At 42.4% G+C, this 15,699-nt stretch overlaps 1 protein-coding gene across 2 annotated transcripts in view; it reads right to left on the reverse strand.

Moving 5' to 3' along the window:
* The window catches only part of SEC23B (SEC23 homolog B, COPII component), a 46,456-nt gene that overhangs the window by 3,113 nt on the left and 27,644 nt on the right, over positions 1–15,699 (reverse strand). For both annotated transcript variants that reach the window (XM_025932822.2, XM_086701594.1), the window contains exons 15-19: positions 13,630–13,707; positions 10,114–10,275; positions 8,687–8,773; positions 5,637–5,792; positions 5,199–5,264 (exon numbers count right to left, since the gene is read on the reverse strand). In XM_025932822.2, the coding sequence (XP_025788607.1) occupies positions 5,199–5,264; positions 5,637–5,792; positions 8,687–8,773; positions 10,114–10,275; positions 13,630–13,707 (549 nt within the window). The remainder of the gene's footprint in view (positions 1–5,198; positions 5,265–5,636; positions 5,793–8,686; positions 8,774–10,113; positions 10,276–13,629; positions 13,708–15,699) is intronic.

Genomic DNA, 15,699 nt, shown 5'->3' on the forward strand with positions numbered 1-15,699 from the left:
GCATCTGCTCTTGAGATATATAAATTATGTTTGATGGTTGAAGAAAAACTGTAACATTGCTGCATGTAGAAAAAAATATTTAACACCATTATATTATAAATGGGGTAAAGAAATATAAATGGGAATAAGTACATCACTTTGGTCAAAAAGCCATCAGTAAACTGTGATAATCTATGTATGTATAATGTAATACAGTGCTCTACTATCAACAACCAGGAGTGACCACTAAAAAAGGCTACACAAAACGATACACTCAAAAACATTATAAATGAATTAAAATGAAATTCTAGGAGTGCATGGGTGGCTCAGTTGGTTAAGCATCTGACTCTTGATTTCGACTCAGGTTATGATCCCAAGGTCGTGGGACCAACCCCACATTGGGCTCCGTGCTGAACATGAAGCCTGTTTAACATTCTCTTTCTGTCTCACTTTGCCCCACTCCCCTGCTAGTGTTCACTCTAAAACAAAAATTAAAAAAAAAAAAAAATGGAATTCTAAAAAATGTTCAAGTAATCCACAGGAAGGCAGGAAAAACAGAGAAATGAAAAGCAGAGAAAACAAACAGAAAACAAAAAATAAAATGACAGACTTGAGCTCTAATGTATCATTAATTACATTAAATATAAATGGTCCAAATGCACCAATTGTAAGAGTTTAAGAGTAGATTAAAAACCACGATCAAACTATGTGCTGTTTACAAGAAATTCACTTCAAATATAATAAAGAAATAGGTTGAAAGTTAAAGAGTGGTAAGACATATAACAGGCAAATATCTTTTTTAAATTTTTTTAAATGTTTATTTATTTATTTTTGAGAGAAGAGAGACAGAACATGAGCAGGGGAGAGGCAGAGGGAGAGGGAGACACAGAATCTGAAGCAGGCTCCAGGCTCTGAGTTGTCAGCACAAAGCCTGACGCAGGGCTTGAACCCACGAACTGTGAGATCCTGACCTGAGCCGAAGTCAGACACTCAACGAACTGAGGCACCCAGACGCCCCCGCAAATATTTTTTTTTTTGCATGAAAAATAACAGGAAAGAAAGGAAAGAAAGAACGAGCTTTATTAATGTCAGATAGACATCACTGCAAACAAAATGACCAGAGACAGAGGGAGACATTATATAATGAAATAAAGTCAACCCACCAAAACAAAGCAATCCTAAATGTCTATGCAACAAACAACAGAGCTACAAAACATGTGAATGAAAACTGACAGAACTCAAAAGAGAAACAGATAAACTCACAATTAGAGTTGGAAACTTTAACACCCTCTCTCAAAAACTGACAAAACAACTAGACAGATAATCAGCAGGGATATGTAAGAACTCAACAACATCAACTAAATGTATCTCTGGAGTCCCAGAGAGAAAAGAAGAAGAGGATGTCTAAGAGACATTTATAGTACACTCTATCCAACAACAGCAGAATACACATTCAAGTGACCATGAAATATATGCCAAGATAGACTACAGCTTGGGACATAAAACAAACTTCAGGGGCACCTGGGTGGCTCAGTCAGTTAAGCGTCCAACTCAATTTCAGCTCAAGTCATGATCTCATGATTCATGAGATCGAGCCCCAGGTTGGGCTCCATGCTGACAGTGCAGAGCATACTTGGGATTCTCTCTCCCTTTCTCTCTGCTCCTCCACTGCTTGTGCTCTCTCTCTCTCTCTCAGAATAAATAAATAACCTCAAAAAAAAAAAAAAAAAGAACTGAAACCATACAAAGTATATACTCTAACAACAATGTAACCAAAATAAAAATCAATAACCTACAAATAATAAGATAATCTCCAAATACTTGTAAACTAAGCAACACTTTTTTTTTAATTTAGGGTGATACTCATTTTTTTTTTTAAGTTCATTTATTTTGAGAGAGAGAAAAAGCACGAGCAAGTAGGGGAGGGACACAGAGAGAGGGGGAGCAAGAATCGCAAGTAGGCTCTGCGCTGTCAGTGTGGAGCCCAACACAGGGCTTGAACTCACAAACCGTGAGATCATGACCTGAGCCAAAATCAAGAGTCAGATGCTCAACCAACTGACCCACCCAGGCGCCTCAACTAAGCAACACTTCTAAATAAACTTAAAGCAAGCAGAAGAAAATAAAGATTACAACAAAAATCAATGAATTGAAACAGAAAAACAAGACATGAAAAGGAAATAAAGGTATTCAATTGGAAAGGAAAAAATAAATTGTTCTTATTTGTAGATGACATGATTATTTATGTTGAAAATCCCAACAATCTACGAAAAAATTACCAGAAGTAGTAAGTAACTCAGGAAAGTCACAGGATATAAGATAAAAATACAAAAATCAGCAGTATTTCTATATATTAGCAATGAGCACTGGGACACTGAAATCAAAACTATAATACCATTCACAATCACTCAAAAAAAAAAAAGTGAAAACATTCAACCTTAAAGAAAGAGTAAGAAATCAAAACAGAATGAAGAGATATACTGAATTCATGAACTGGAAAGGCTCAACATAGTAAAGATGTCAATTCTCCCCAAATTGATATAGAGAATTGATGTAATTCTTTAAAAAAAAAATTTTTTTTTGGATAGAGTGTGCGAATGGTGGAGGGGCAGAGAGAGAGGGAGACAGAGGCTCTGAAGCAGGCTCTGCACTGACAGTAGCGAGCCCAATGTGGGGCTCAAACTCACAAACCATGAGATCATGACCAGAGCTAAAGTCAGACACTCAACTGAGTCACCCAGGCGCCCCTGGATTGATGTAATTCTTATCAAAATCCCAGCAAGAGTTTTTAAAGACATAAACAAGATTATTCTCAACTGTTTATGTAAAATCGAAGGAACCAGAATAGTTAAGACAATTTTGAAAAAGAAGTAGGAGAAACCAGTCTACCTGACTTTAAGACAACCTGTACAGTTACAGTAATCAAGACTGTTGTATTGGTAGACAGATGGAAACACAGATCAACGCAACAGAGAAGAAAACCCAGAAATGGACTCATACATGACTAACTAACCTTTGACAAAGATGCAAAAGTAATTCAATGAAAGACAGCCTTTCTGACAGATGCTGCTGGAGCAATTAGACATCCGTACGCAAAAAATAAAACTAAGCCTCACATCGTATATAAAAATTAACTCAAAAATTGGGGAACTTGGGTGGCTCAGTCGGTTAAGCGTCTGACTTTGGCTCAGGTCACGATCTCACAGTCCATGAGTTCAAGCCACGCATTGGGCTCTGTGCAGACAGCTCGGAGCCTGGAGCCTGCTTCAGATTCTGTGTCTCCCTCTCTCTCTGACCCTCCACCGTTCATGCTCTGTCTCTCTCTGTCTCAAAAATAAATACACGTTAAAAAAAATTTATTTTTAATAAAAAAAATTTTATTCAAATGGATCACAGACTGAAAGGTAAATGTAAAATCAGGCAAACAAACACGGGACATCTTTGGGATCTAGGGCTAGGCAAAGAGTTCTCAGACTTGGCACCAAAAACACAATCCATAAAAGGAAACATTGATAAAAGTGAACTTCCTAAAAACCACTTTTGCTCTGCAAAAGACCCTGTGAAAAGGATATAGCAACAAGTGAGAGAAAATATTTACAAACCACATATTCAACAAAAGGCTAGCACTTGGAGCACATAAAGAACTTAAAACTCAACAACAAAAAAGCCAAATAATCCAATTATAAGATAGATAAAAGAAAGATTTCATTGAAGAAAATAGGTAAGTGGAAAAGTACATGAGAAGATGCTCAGCATCATTAGCCATCAAGAAAATGTAATTTATTCACTTAAATGTTTATCTGAGCGAGAGCTAGAGAGAGAGACAGAGGAACTGAGGTGGGCTGTACACTAACAGTAGCCAACTAGATGTGGGGCTTGAACTCATGAACCATGAGATCATGACCTGAGTCGAAGTCTGACGCCCAACCAACTGAGCCACCCAGGCGCCCTGAGAAAATGTAATTGAAAACCACAATGTTATACCACTACACACCTATTGGAATAACTAAAATCAAAATGATGACAATACCAAATGTTGACAAGGATGCACAGAAACTGGATCACTCACACATTGCTAGTGAGGACGCAGAAGGAAGCAGTCGCTCCAGAAAATAATACCACAGCTTCTTAGACTAACCATGTGACTACCGTACAACGGAACAAATGTACTCCGGGGCATTTATCTCAGAGAAAGGAAGATTTGTGTTCGTAAGAAACCCGTACGTGAATATTTACAGCAGCTTTATTCCTAACGGCCAGCAACTGTGAACCCAGATGTCCTTCAACGGGTGAATGATTAAGCAACTACAGTACATCTCTACCCCAGTACATCTGGGAATACCACTTGGCAAGTAAAAAGGAACAAATTATTGACACATGCAACAACCTGGATGAATCTTTAGATAATCACGCTGAAGGGAAAAAGCCAGTCCCCAAAGGTTATGTAACATGTGATTTCACATACATAACTTTCTTGATGACAAAATCACAGAGGTGGAGAAACCAGCAGCAGCAGCCAGGTGGAGGCGAGGGAAGTGAGAGTGAATATAAAAAGCCAAATTAGAGATCTCTGTGGTGATGGAAGTGTCTATGTGGACCACATCTACGTCAGTATCCCGGCCATGATACTGCATTATGGTTGTACAAGATGTTTCCACTGCGGGGCACGAGGTAAAGAGCACAGGGAATCTGTCCACATTATTTCTCACAACTGCTTGTAAATTTACAATTAAATTCACAATTACCTCAAAAGAAAGTTTAACTTTAAAAAGCGTAAGAAAACAGAGTGAAAGAAAAGACTTGAGAGAGACACAAATGTTGGGAATAATTAGATAAAGAAGGAATCAGAGGCTGACAAGGGAGGAGGCAGAACCAGTGGGGAGCAGGAGTAGATGTTTTTGCCCTGCAACCTTGGGAGAGGGAGGAGGGGGGAGAAGGCTGAGGGCGATGTTGTTGTGTCTATGAGGACAGCCAAATGTAGGTCATGCTACAGAGTTCTGTCCTCTGGCCGAATCTGTCATATTATGCTGTGTACTGCAGGAGATCCACACCAGTGTCCCCTCCCACCCCAGCTATGGTATTCAAAGTTTCCACCCCACCCCCACCCCCCAGCAAAATATCTGAGTGAATTCTGTCTCTAAGGCCAAAGAGATCCATTTGGAAACAAGTTTTTCAAAAAGAGCCTGGCCTCCTCCCCTAGATACCTGACAATTTCTTACCTGTCCCCAAGCGTACAGGTTATTGTGTGTCTGAGATGGGTTCACTTTGGACAAAAGGAATCGGGCCTTTAAAAAAGCAAGACATTTAAAGATTACAATGGCATTAATATTAGTGTAATAGTAAAAAAAAAAAAAAGTGTTTACAACATTTCTTTTGTTAAATTAGCATTTTTCTACTACATAGGAACCGATTTCTTTAATGTAAGCCAATGACTCCCCATTTATTAGGGTTCGTAAAACATGAGATATGTGTTTTATTTTGGCAACCCTCTACTTTTATGTTAATGTGTTTTTACCACTCATTTAAGAAGTCATATTTGAAGTTTGGCTGAATGTCAATTTATGTCACCACATAAAATATTAGTTACACCATTGGATTTATAGCCATGAAAATACATCAGGAAACCAACCATGAGAGCTGGAATTCAACTCACTCACCTGGCTGCCTCCGTGCTCGGTGTTAATGTAACGTGGCATTGGAAAGCGTGCCTGCAGAATCTCTTGAGCATCATCCAGTGGTGCCTGCAGAAGGTGCTTGAAGTTTTCATACTCAGGCATGTCCTGGTACCCAGCTTTACGCCACTGGGCTATGGTCTGCACCAAAACAAACCAACCAAAACCATCGTGGAAACACCAAAACAATAGTTTTCCTTGACACTCTTGACATTCCCACTACCACCTAGAACTTGTTTCCCATAAGAAAGTCTTACATCAAGAATGATGAGTTGCAGAGGGGAGCTGGGTAGTGTAAGTAGGAGTAAGCAAAGAGGTGCAGACAGAACACCCCCACCTACACAGTTCTCCCAGAAATGTCACAGCCATCAGTCACACCTCTTCCTTTTCTTTTTAATGTTTATTTTTGAGAGAGAGAGAGAGAGAGAATGCAAGCGAGTGAGCAGGGGTCGGACAGAGAGAGAGGGAGACAGAAGATCTGAAGTGGGCTGTGCACAGACAGCAGAGAGCCTGATGTGGGGCTCGAACTCATGAATTGTGAGATTATGACCTGAGCTGAAGTTGGACACTTAACCAACTGAGCCACCCAGGCACCTCTTACCTCTTTCCCTTCTTTTTTTTTTTTTTTTTTTAATTTTTTTTTTTCAACGTTTATTTATTTTTGGGACAGAGAGAGACAGAGCATGAACGGGGGAGGGGCAGAGAGAGAGGGAGACACAGAATCGGAAACAGGCTCCAGGCTCTGAGCCATCAGCCCAGAGCCTGACGCGGGGCTCGAACTCACGGACCGCGAGATCGTGACCTGGCTGACGTCAGATGCTTAACCGACTGTGCCACCCAGGCGCCCCATCTTTCCCTTCTAACCGTACACACCAACTAGCTAAAAACACCCAGGGAACCGCTGTCCCAAAGAGCCACCCTTCCTTTCCATTCCCAGTGCCATCACTCGGTTCAGCCTCTTATGTCCTTCCAGCTGGTAGGGAAAGGGATCTGTTGGCTTCCTATGTAGAATCTGTTCCCCCTTCTTGTGACTAGGGGCAACCTCTACACCCTCGTCCAGTGCTTAGTGTCACACAGACTCACCCCACCTCCCCTGGGCTCTGAGTTGGGACACTCTTGACTGGAGAGAAAAAAGCTGCAAGAATCACAGTGTAGGTATTCATTAGGCTAGTAGAAGGCAATATACTACGGTGCGGAAGGTAAAACCTATCCCCCCACCTCAGCTAACACTGTGTCTCACCCTCTTGTATCCCCAAGAACAATGCTCTAGAAAATGCCTTGTCCACACAGGAAATCAAGAAATATTTGCTGACTGATTAATATATCTTTAAAATAATCTGAAGTGCTTTCACATGTTATTTAGGAGACATTTTAAAAAAGAAAACAGTGAGAGGGGAAATGGAGTAAGAGGACGTAACAAGTGACCAATAGGTTTTAAAAACAGAACTGTTAGTCTGGTATCAGGGAGAGGATTCTCTTTAGATGCTTCCTTCTGCAGCCTGTTCTCCCTTCTTCTCAGAGTTTCCAATAACATTTTCCAGGTCTTAATTTGTATGTATGTATGTATGTATGTATGTATGTATGTATGTTATGTATGTATTTATGAAGTGCGCGTGTGAGCGAGAGTTCAAACAAGTGCAGGGGAGGGGCAGAGAAGAGAGAGAGAATCCCAAGCAGACTGCACAGTCAGCACAGAGCCCGATTCAGGGCCTGATCTCACAAACCATGAGATCATGACCTGATTCGAGATCAAGAGTCAGATGCTTAACCAACATACCCACAGGTGCCCCTTCCAGGTCTTAATTTCTGACTGACTGCTGGCATAAAGGAAATGCCCATAAGCTGGTTTGGGTCCAAGAGTTAATCAGAACACCCACAACCAGCAGACTTGGGGCTTTTGGAGAGTGAGACCTATGTCATTATCTTCGTCTTTAGAACCCATCACTTGCATGCAACAGAAGGTGCTCAATAAACATATGAATGGACAGGACAGGGGTTGTGGTCAGAAACGTCTGTAAGGGGAGAGCTGAAGGCTAGAAACCTAGTCATGATTACTGCTTCTATAGGACCAGTGGGAGCAGCAGTTGGTCACCCAATGGCCCTGGGTCTAGGACCATTACTGAAACCTAGTGTCTGTGGGCAAGCAGCCAGCAGAGTGAGTGTTAATATGCTGAAAAAAGCTGAACACCATAAAAGTATGCATATTAAAATCAAGAAACTAATCATTGAAGTTACTACAGGAATTCTGAAACACAACGTATAACTGCAGGACATCTGAAATCACATCTAATGTAAAGACACTAGGAAGTCATGTCAAACACCAAAACAATTTATTGAATGGACAGTAGAAGGAAAGAATGGACAGTAGAAGGAAAAAAATATGTCAATGAACATAATGCTCAGTGAAAGGATTTTCTTCAGAGGAGCCATTCATTTTCTCAGGAAATCCCGTTGAGAAAGAGACTCCCCTGAAAGCCATCTACAGTCATCCTTGGGCTCCACAGACGCAGTGGAAGGATCAGCATGCCACTTTTTTTTTTTTTTTAAAGATTTTAAGTAATCTCCACACACAATTTGGGGCTCAAACTCGCAACCCCAAGATCAAGAGACGCATGCTCTACCCACTGAGCCTGTCAGCTGCCCCCAGTGTTATTTCATCAAAGAAAAACTTTGGTCCCAAACTTATTGTTCATTACTGACTCTAACATAACTCCGAAAGGATAGCAGTGTGAGTGAAAAGCTGACTGAGGAAAAGTAAAGTGACCTTGCCTGACAACTCAAAAAGCAGTAAGTTATAGTGATTTAAAAGGACCACCTGAGATTTACTTACAGCAAATAAAATTAAAAATTACCAAACATACAAATACCCCTCAGGGACTTGAAGAAATATTTTATTCAATAGAATGAAAACTGCTATACTCATTATAATAAACAGTGGGTCTTTTAAGCCTGAATTATTTCAAATGTCACTGAAACCTAAATTAATAAAAAGAAAGCCAAAACAACAGTAAGGAAAGAAATTAACATCTTCTTACCTCACCAAGGTAAATAACGATTTGGAAGAAAGTATCCATCAGCAAAATTCTGTCAGCTAGAATGCTGCTGCTGTCCAAGAGTACTGGCTGAAGAAAAAGGGAGAGGGACAGCGTTGGTCTTCCCTGTTCCCACATGGCAACCACTCCAACCCCACACCTGGGGTGTCCATTTCACAGCTACAAGGCTGCTTACAAATGGCACCTGGCAGGGTGACTCTCCCCGTTTTTTCTCATCTTTAAGGAAACTCCTTTCTGCTCCCTGACTCAGCAATTCCAAGTATCAATTTTGTAGAAGAAACAGGCTCCAAATAATCCCTCATCAACTGGGAAGACAGATTAAGAACATCTTTTGCTCCAGCAACCAGAATTAATTCCAAACATTCTCAGTTTTGTGTCAGAAACACATCAGAGACATAGTCTCTCAAATCTACTGCTGTAGATGACTGAGAACAGTGATTGCCTATATGAAAAAAAACCAGCTTTTAATACAAGTTTTAAAAGTTTACTACAAAATATACTTTATTATGATTTCTATTTCAGGAATAAAAGTAACATACTCATTAAGGAAAATTAGAAAATTTGTACTCAAGTACAACAAGCGTTTGTAATTTATTTTCACATTATTTAATTTTCGTATGCTGAAAAATATAATTTATAAAAGTTTCTATTTTTTCATGTAACATTTGTTTTTAAGTTTTTTTTCTTTAACATATATCTTTTAGTAACCTCTAAACCCAATAAGAGGCTTGAACTCACGACCTCGAGATCAAGAGTCAGATGCTCTTCTGACTGAGCCAGTCTGATGCCCACCCTTTTTTAAATTATTAAATGTGATACTTGTATTTTTTTGTTTTTTCCCCCTTTTTTACATTTTTAAATAATTTCTGTGTCCAACACAGAGCTCAAATTCACGACCTTGAGATAAAGGGTCACATTTTCTACTGACTGAGCTAGCCAGGAGCCCCTTCATGTAACACTTTAATATTTTATCACATTACATAAACTTTGTAAACATTTCTTAGATTACTTATTTTCCTACTATTAAACACGTGGATTGTTTTCTAATCTATCATAACAGTTCATTTTACTATTTCTTTGAACAAAGCTTTTTCTGTACTTAGAAGGATTTCCTTCAGGCACAAGACATAGATTTACTGGGTCAAAGTATATGAACACATTGGAAAAAACGTACCTACGTATTTTTTTTTAACATGTAATCCTGCCTTCCACAGATAATAGCTTTCTTTGTAGGCCCTGTGACTTTTTTCTATGTGTATTTTTTAATACTCAGAAATACTGTTAAATTACTACTAAGACTCAAAGTTTTCTTTTTTTATAGCTTTGTTCTAAGAGTAAACGTGCTAGAAAAGAAACAACCCATACTAGGTGATTCCAACTCTGAGAAAAGCATTCACGTAAAACCTCACCTCTGGTGGCCCGTGGAACGAGTAGGAGTACAGAATGGGCTGGATCATGATGAGGGACTGAGTTAGGTCCTGTCGGGCAAAATGGTGTCTGTAATACGATGACTCGTCAGGACTGTTGTTGAACACTTGGAGAAATGGAGATCTTCTAAGATGGAACATGAACTGCATTTACCAAAAAAAAAAAAAAAAAAAAAAAAAAAAAAAAAGGTAAATGCATACAGCTGTAACTTTCTTAGAAACCCCAGATAGTGGACTTGCCTTCAATCTCTGAAAGAGAAGCCAGACTTTAAGACAAGGCTTCTGGGTTCATGTGAACAGAAAGTACATGGTATTACCAAGGATTGGGGGAACAGGGAAATGGGAATCTGTTTAATAAGTACAGAGTTTCAGTTTTGCAGGATAAAAAAGCATAACAACGTGAATATACTTGAAACTACTGAACTACACACTAAAAAATTGTTAAGATGGTATATTTTATGTTACGTGTTTTTCACCTCAATTAGAAATAAACATTATTCCTGAGAAAGGGGGAGGGACCCTGTGGGCATGCCAACGCTTCCACATGTAAAGGAAAAGGCAAAGCAGCATTTATTTCTGAAGTCACTGGGCCAGGTTGCAGACAGAACGTCTAGAGAGGCCACAGTGGAGTGGGGAAAAGGCACACTCAGGGAAGCCACAGTCAAAAGCTGTGAGCACAATACAAGAAAGTACTAGTAGGATGGGGTGGGAATGGAGGGGCATCAGGTTTCCCAAGCCACTGAGGTCTGAAAGTCGTGCATGAGGAGGCCAGAGGAAGGGGACTCCAGCTGCAGCAGCAGTTAAGTAGGTGGAGAGCTCAGGACTCAGGATGGAGTGAGGGGTATAGGAGAGGGAAGGACGAGAGATGAGGCTGGAGAGTTACGCTCTTTACCATGAGGATCAGAAGGTGGACGGCAGACTTTTAGCTCAATCTAAAGAGGTCCCAGAACGAGCTACACTGAGAAGTATAAAGTTTCCTGAAATTCCAAATATTGAATCATAGATTCCTAATAATCATGGCTGATATTCAATGTATCTCATGTGCAAGGCACAAAGCAGCTGACAAAAATGATTTCATCTTTCCAATAAGCCCACGAAGTAGGTTCTCTTACCTTCCCTAGTTTACGGGTGAGCAAACTATGGAATAGGCAACTTGCCCATGGCCACTCGCACTGAGGGGCAGAGCCACTCTATTCCAGGCATCGGGTTCCAAAGACTGGGCTTGACTTCTAACCTAGATGCCACAACTGGAGGAATCTTGGAAACCACCTCATTCAGTGCTTTTCAAACTGTGCTCTTCAGTCCTAGCAGATCCTTAGGGTGCGGGTTGGGGGGGTGGTGGAGGGTGCTGTGGCAGCACCCAGTGGGTGAGGGTGGTGCATGGGCACAACCAAAGCAGCTGCAAGTCTATCTGCTTTACGTGCTGTCTTTTAAGGGGGTCCTCTCGAAAAAAGGATTCCACGGCTTCAAAGAGATTGCAAACCACTTCTCCAGACCCACTCCTTCCTTCTGAGGAGGATATCAACATCCTTCTGAGGAGGGGGTTCAGGACCTTACCCAGAATCGGCAGCAGCAGAACCAGTGCCAGAACTCCACTCTGACTCTGGCAGGTCCAGGGCTCCTTCCATAACACTGTACAGCCTCAGCTATTCCAGCACAGGGCAGAGGCCCACATGTTAGGGACCACGGAGCCCTGCCCTGGGCCGGGGATCAAGTGAAGTGATCTCTAAGGTTCCCTTCTAACCCTGAGAGTCCAAGCTATACAAGTTCACAACTGAAACCTGTGACCACTTTCCAAATTGAGTAATTGAAAGAATAACACCCATGTGCATATGTAAGTGCTCACAAATTTATTAAAAAATGGAAGTTTTCTACTCTCTACTAATTCTTTTTTTTTTTTTTTTTTTTTTAACATTTATTTATTTTTGGGACAGAGAGAGACAGAGCATGAACGGGGGAGGGGCAGAGAGAGAGGGAGACACAGAATCGGAAACAGGCTCCAGGCTCTGAGCCATTAGCCCAGAGCCCGACGCGGGGCTCGAACTCACAGACCGCGAGATCGTGACCTGGCTGAAGTCGGACGCTTAACCGACTGCGCCACCCAGGCGCCCCTACTAATTCTTAAGAAAATGATGGAATGGGAGGGGAGGGTAAGGAAGGGGAGGGAAGGGGAGGGGAGGGGAAGGAGGGGAGGGAGGGGGAGGGGAGGGAAAGGAAGGGGAGGGGAGGGGGAGGGGAGGGAAAGGAAGGGGAGGGGAGGGGAGGGAAGGGGAGGAGGGGAAGGAGGGGAGGGAGGGGGAGGGGAGGGGAAGGAAGGGAGGGAAGGGGACGGAGGGAAAGGAAGGAGAGGGAAGGGGAGGGAAGGGGAGGGGAGGGAAAGGAAGGGGAGGGGAGGGGAGGGAAGGGGAGGGGAGGGGAGGGAAAGGAAGGGGAGGGGAGGGGAGGGGAAGGGAGAGGAAGGAAGGGAGGGGAAGGGAAGGGAAGGGAAGGGAAGGGAAGGGAAGGGAAGGGAAGGGAAGGGAAGGGAAGGGAAGGGAAGGGAAGGGAAGGGAAGGGAAGGGAAGGGAAGGGAAGGGAAGGGTTGGGATTGCTTCTGGTTCAGGGAAAGCTGCACTGCAAAGAGGCCACCTGAGAGTCCTGGGCCCCAGCTGTGGAGCGGGCTCACACCCACCAACAAGCACTTAGCGAGCACCTGGCCCTGAGGTCAACACTCCATCCACCTTGGCCTAGCATCCTCACAGCACCTACAGGGCCAAGCTCTAGTTTCCTCATTTACAGATGAGGATGGGGGTTCAGAAAGGGTAAATACACAGATCCCTGACAGCGGCTTCGAGCTCTGCCCACTTCTCTCCCTCCTTTCCCTGTCCAACAGCTCCCAAGTGCCTGGTTCGGGCACAGTGCAGTTATTTACAGGAGCTGTTATTACTGCTGTTTCCCGGGTATGACGTAGCGGAGTCACTACAGACTTATCATTAAATATTTGTCATTATTTCTGGTCCCATTTTGTTATACTCGTCTTCACATGTGCTGCATTTTCTTGATTTGCTGCTGAGAAAGCTGAGAAAGCTGTCTACCCAGCACTGTTTCAAATTAAAAGGTTTTGTTGTGGCCTTCAGCAACGACCCTGTTTTGCCTTTCCATGGAGGTTTACATACATCTCTTCTTCCTGCATGTCATCTTGTCTTCCGTAGGGTTGAGACACGGTCTCACACAGACACAGAGAACTGAACAGAATAACCTTCATCACCTATAGACACAGTCTCAAAACACACCGAGTCTTCACTTTAGCCTGAGAGCAGTGAGTCTTCTTATTTCCAAAAAAAAAATTTTTTTTTGAGAGAGAGAGAGCGCGAGTGAGCGAGCACACACACAACTGGAGGAGAGAGAAAGAGAATCTCAGTGCGGAGCCTGAGTAAAAAAAAAAAATTTTTTGCAGCGCATTTTATTTCGATCACAATTTATTCTTCTACAGTTACTTAAAAAATACCTATTACTCACCTGAGGATACAGAGAGAAGGAATCTGATAACCTAAAAGAAGTGGGGTCTTCTTTGTTATACTGTCCAAATTTCTGACACTGTTGAAAGGAACAGCAAAAAGGAAAAAAAGAGAGAGAGGGAAAAGCCAAGTTAGTGTCACCTGGAAAAATGCCTGCAGTAGAACAGCTATGTTCCAATTTCAATTCTGACTTAGAGTCCCAGACCAGCACTTCCCAAGCATGGTCGGGCCAACCCAGCAACAGGGTGTTGTTAAACACAGATTCTGATTCGGCAGATGTGGAGACGCCCTGCATTTCTCACCAGCTCCCGGGGCTCCCAAGCAATGCTGGTAGAGGATCACCCGACCGGTCAGAGGCTCGAGGCACTCTCTCAGGCCCTCTCCCATAGGAAAAAACCCAAAGTGCACCAAAAACTGGCAATAATAGATAAGCTTTGATGTTGCATCACTCTACACCTCAATTTTCTTCCTCTTTTCAAAGGCAAATTTCTGAACAATATTTTCTCTTCCAGCCTTTATTTCCTCTTTGTTTTGCACCTCTCTTCTGGCCACTAGAGAACTAGACCTTCCTCCACTGAAGGAAAGATTATCTCTGACAGTTACCTCTCCTACCAAGTCTGATGACCTTGTACGGCTCTCACCTTCCTGGACTCCCCAGTAGCACAGGCCAAGTGGCTCATCCAAACCTCGTGAAATTCTCCTCCAGTTGCTAACACAGCACTTTCTTATTTCTCATTCTCCCCAACTGATCCTTCTCTGGCTTGTTCCATGGCCCCTCATCTCCCTACCTCCTAACTGTGGGTTCCTTGGAGGCTAGTCCTTGGCCCTTGCTCCCATCCTCACTACTTCAGCTATAAGTAACAGACTGATGTCATCTAAATCCACCCCCACATCTAGTGCTGCCTGTTAGGGGCACCCAAATGCAGGATGGCTTCCCTCGGACATATTTTCACAAGTTCATGTGTAAAATCAATTGAACTATTTAGTACACTAAAAAAAATTTGGGGGGGCGCTTGGGTGGCTCAGTCAGTTGAGTGTCTGACTTTGGCTCAGGTCATGATCTCAAGGTTGATGAGTTCGAGCCACGCATCAGGCTCTCTACTGACAGCTCAGAGCCTAGAGCCTGCTTCAGATTCTGTGTCTCCCTCTCTCTCTCTCTGCCCCTCCTCTGCTAGTGCTGTCTCTATCTCAAAAATAAATGTAAACATTAAAAAAATTTTTTTCCACCCCTTCTACCCCTCCCTCATCCTTACAGTCACCCACACTTGAAACCTAAGTCAATGTCGATTTTTTGGTTTTTGATTCCATAAATAGTGTGACCATATTTTATCAATTTTTCTTTCGACATACATCCTGATTCCAAACTTTCCCTACCCTCTAACTGTCCTACCACACCCTAGTCTCAGCTCCCTTGAACCTCCAGAATCCTCCACTGGTCTCCGTAACAGCAGCCTTTCACCCTGTAGTTTATCTCATATGGTAATGGTAGATGTAAACACAAGCATCATGCTCACGGCACTCCCCTGCTTAGGAATCTACCCACAACATTAAGGCAGTGACTTCACTTTAAAATCAAGGCATCCAACAAAATTGTTGAATCACTATGTAGTGCACCTGCCCAAAATTACATTGTATGTCAACCACACTTCAATAATAAAAATTAAAATAAACTCATAGAGGTGCTTGGGTAGCTCAGTTGGTTGAGCATCCAACTCTCGATTTTGGCTCAGGTCGCAATCCCAGGATTGTGAGATCAAGCCCTGCACTGGGCTCTGTGCTAAGCGTGGAGCCTGCTTAAGATATAGATATATTCTCTCTCTCTCTCTCTCTCTCTCTCTCTCTCTTTCCCCCTTTGCTCCTCTCCCCTGCTCACTCTCTAAAGTAAAAAAATATATATTAAAAAAAATCATAAATAAAATGAAGCATTCTACAATTAAGCAGCACTTTCACTGCTTTTCCCCATCGTACAACCTGGCCTCATGAGGTCTCTCCAGGTCCCCAGCAAAAGCTGAAATGCACAGCTATGTCCCACAGGCTTGTCCATGCTTGGCCCTGACTTCTCATCTGTTAC

Source organism: Puma concolor, chromosome A3 (assembly GCF_028749965.1).
Source record: "Puma concolor isolate L17-30 chromosome A3, mPumCon1.1.hap2, whole genome shotgun sequence".
NCBI classification, from domain to species: domain Eukaryota; kingdom Metazoa; phylum Chordata; class Mammalia; order Carnivora; family Felidae; genus Puma; species Puma concolor.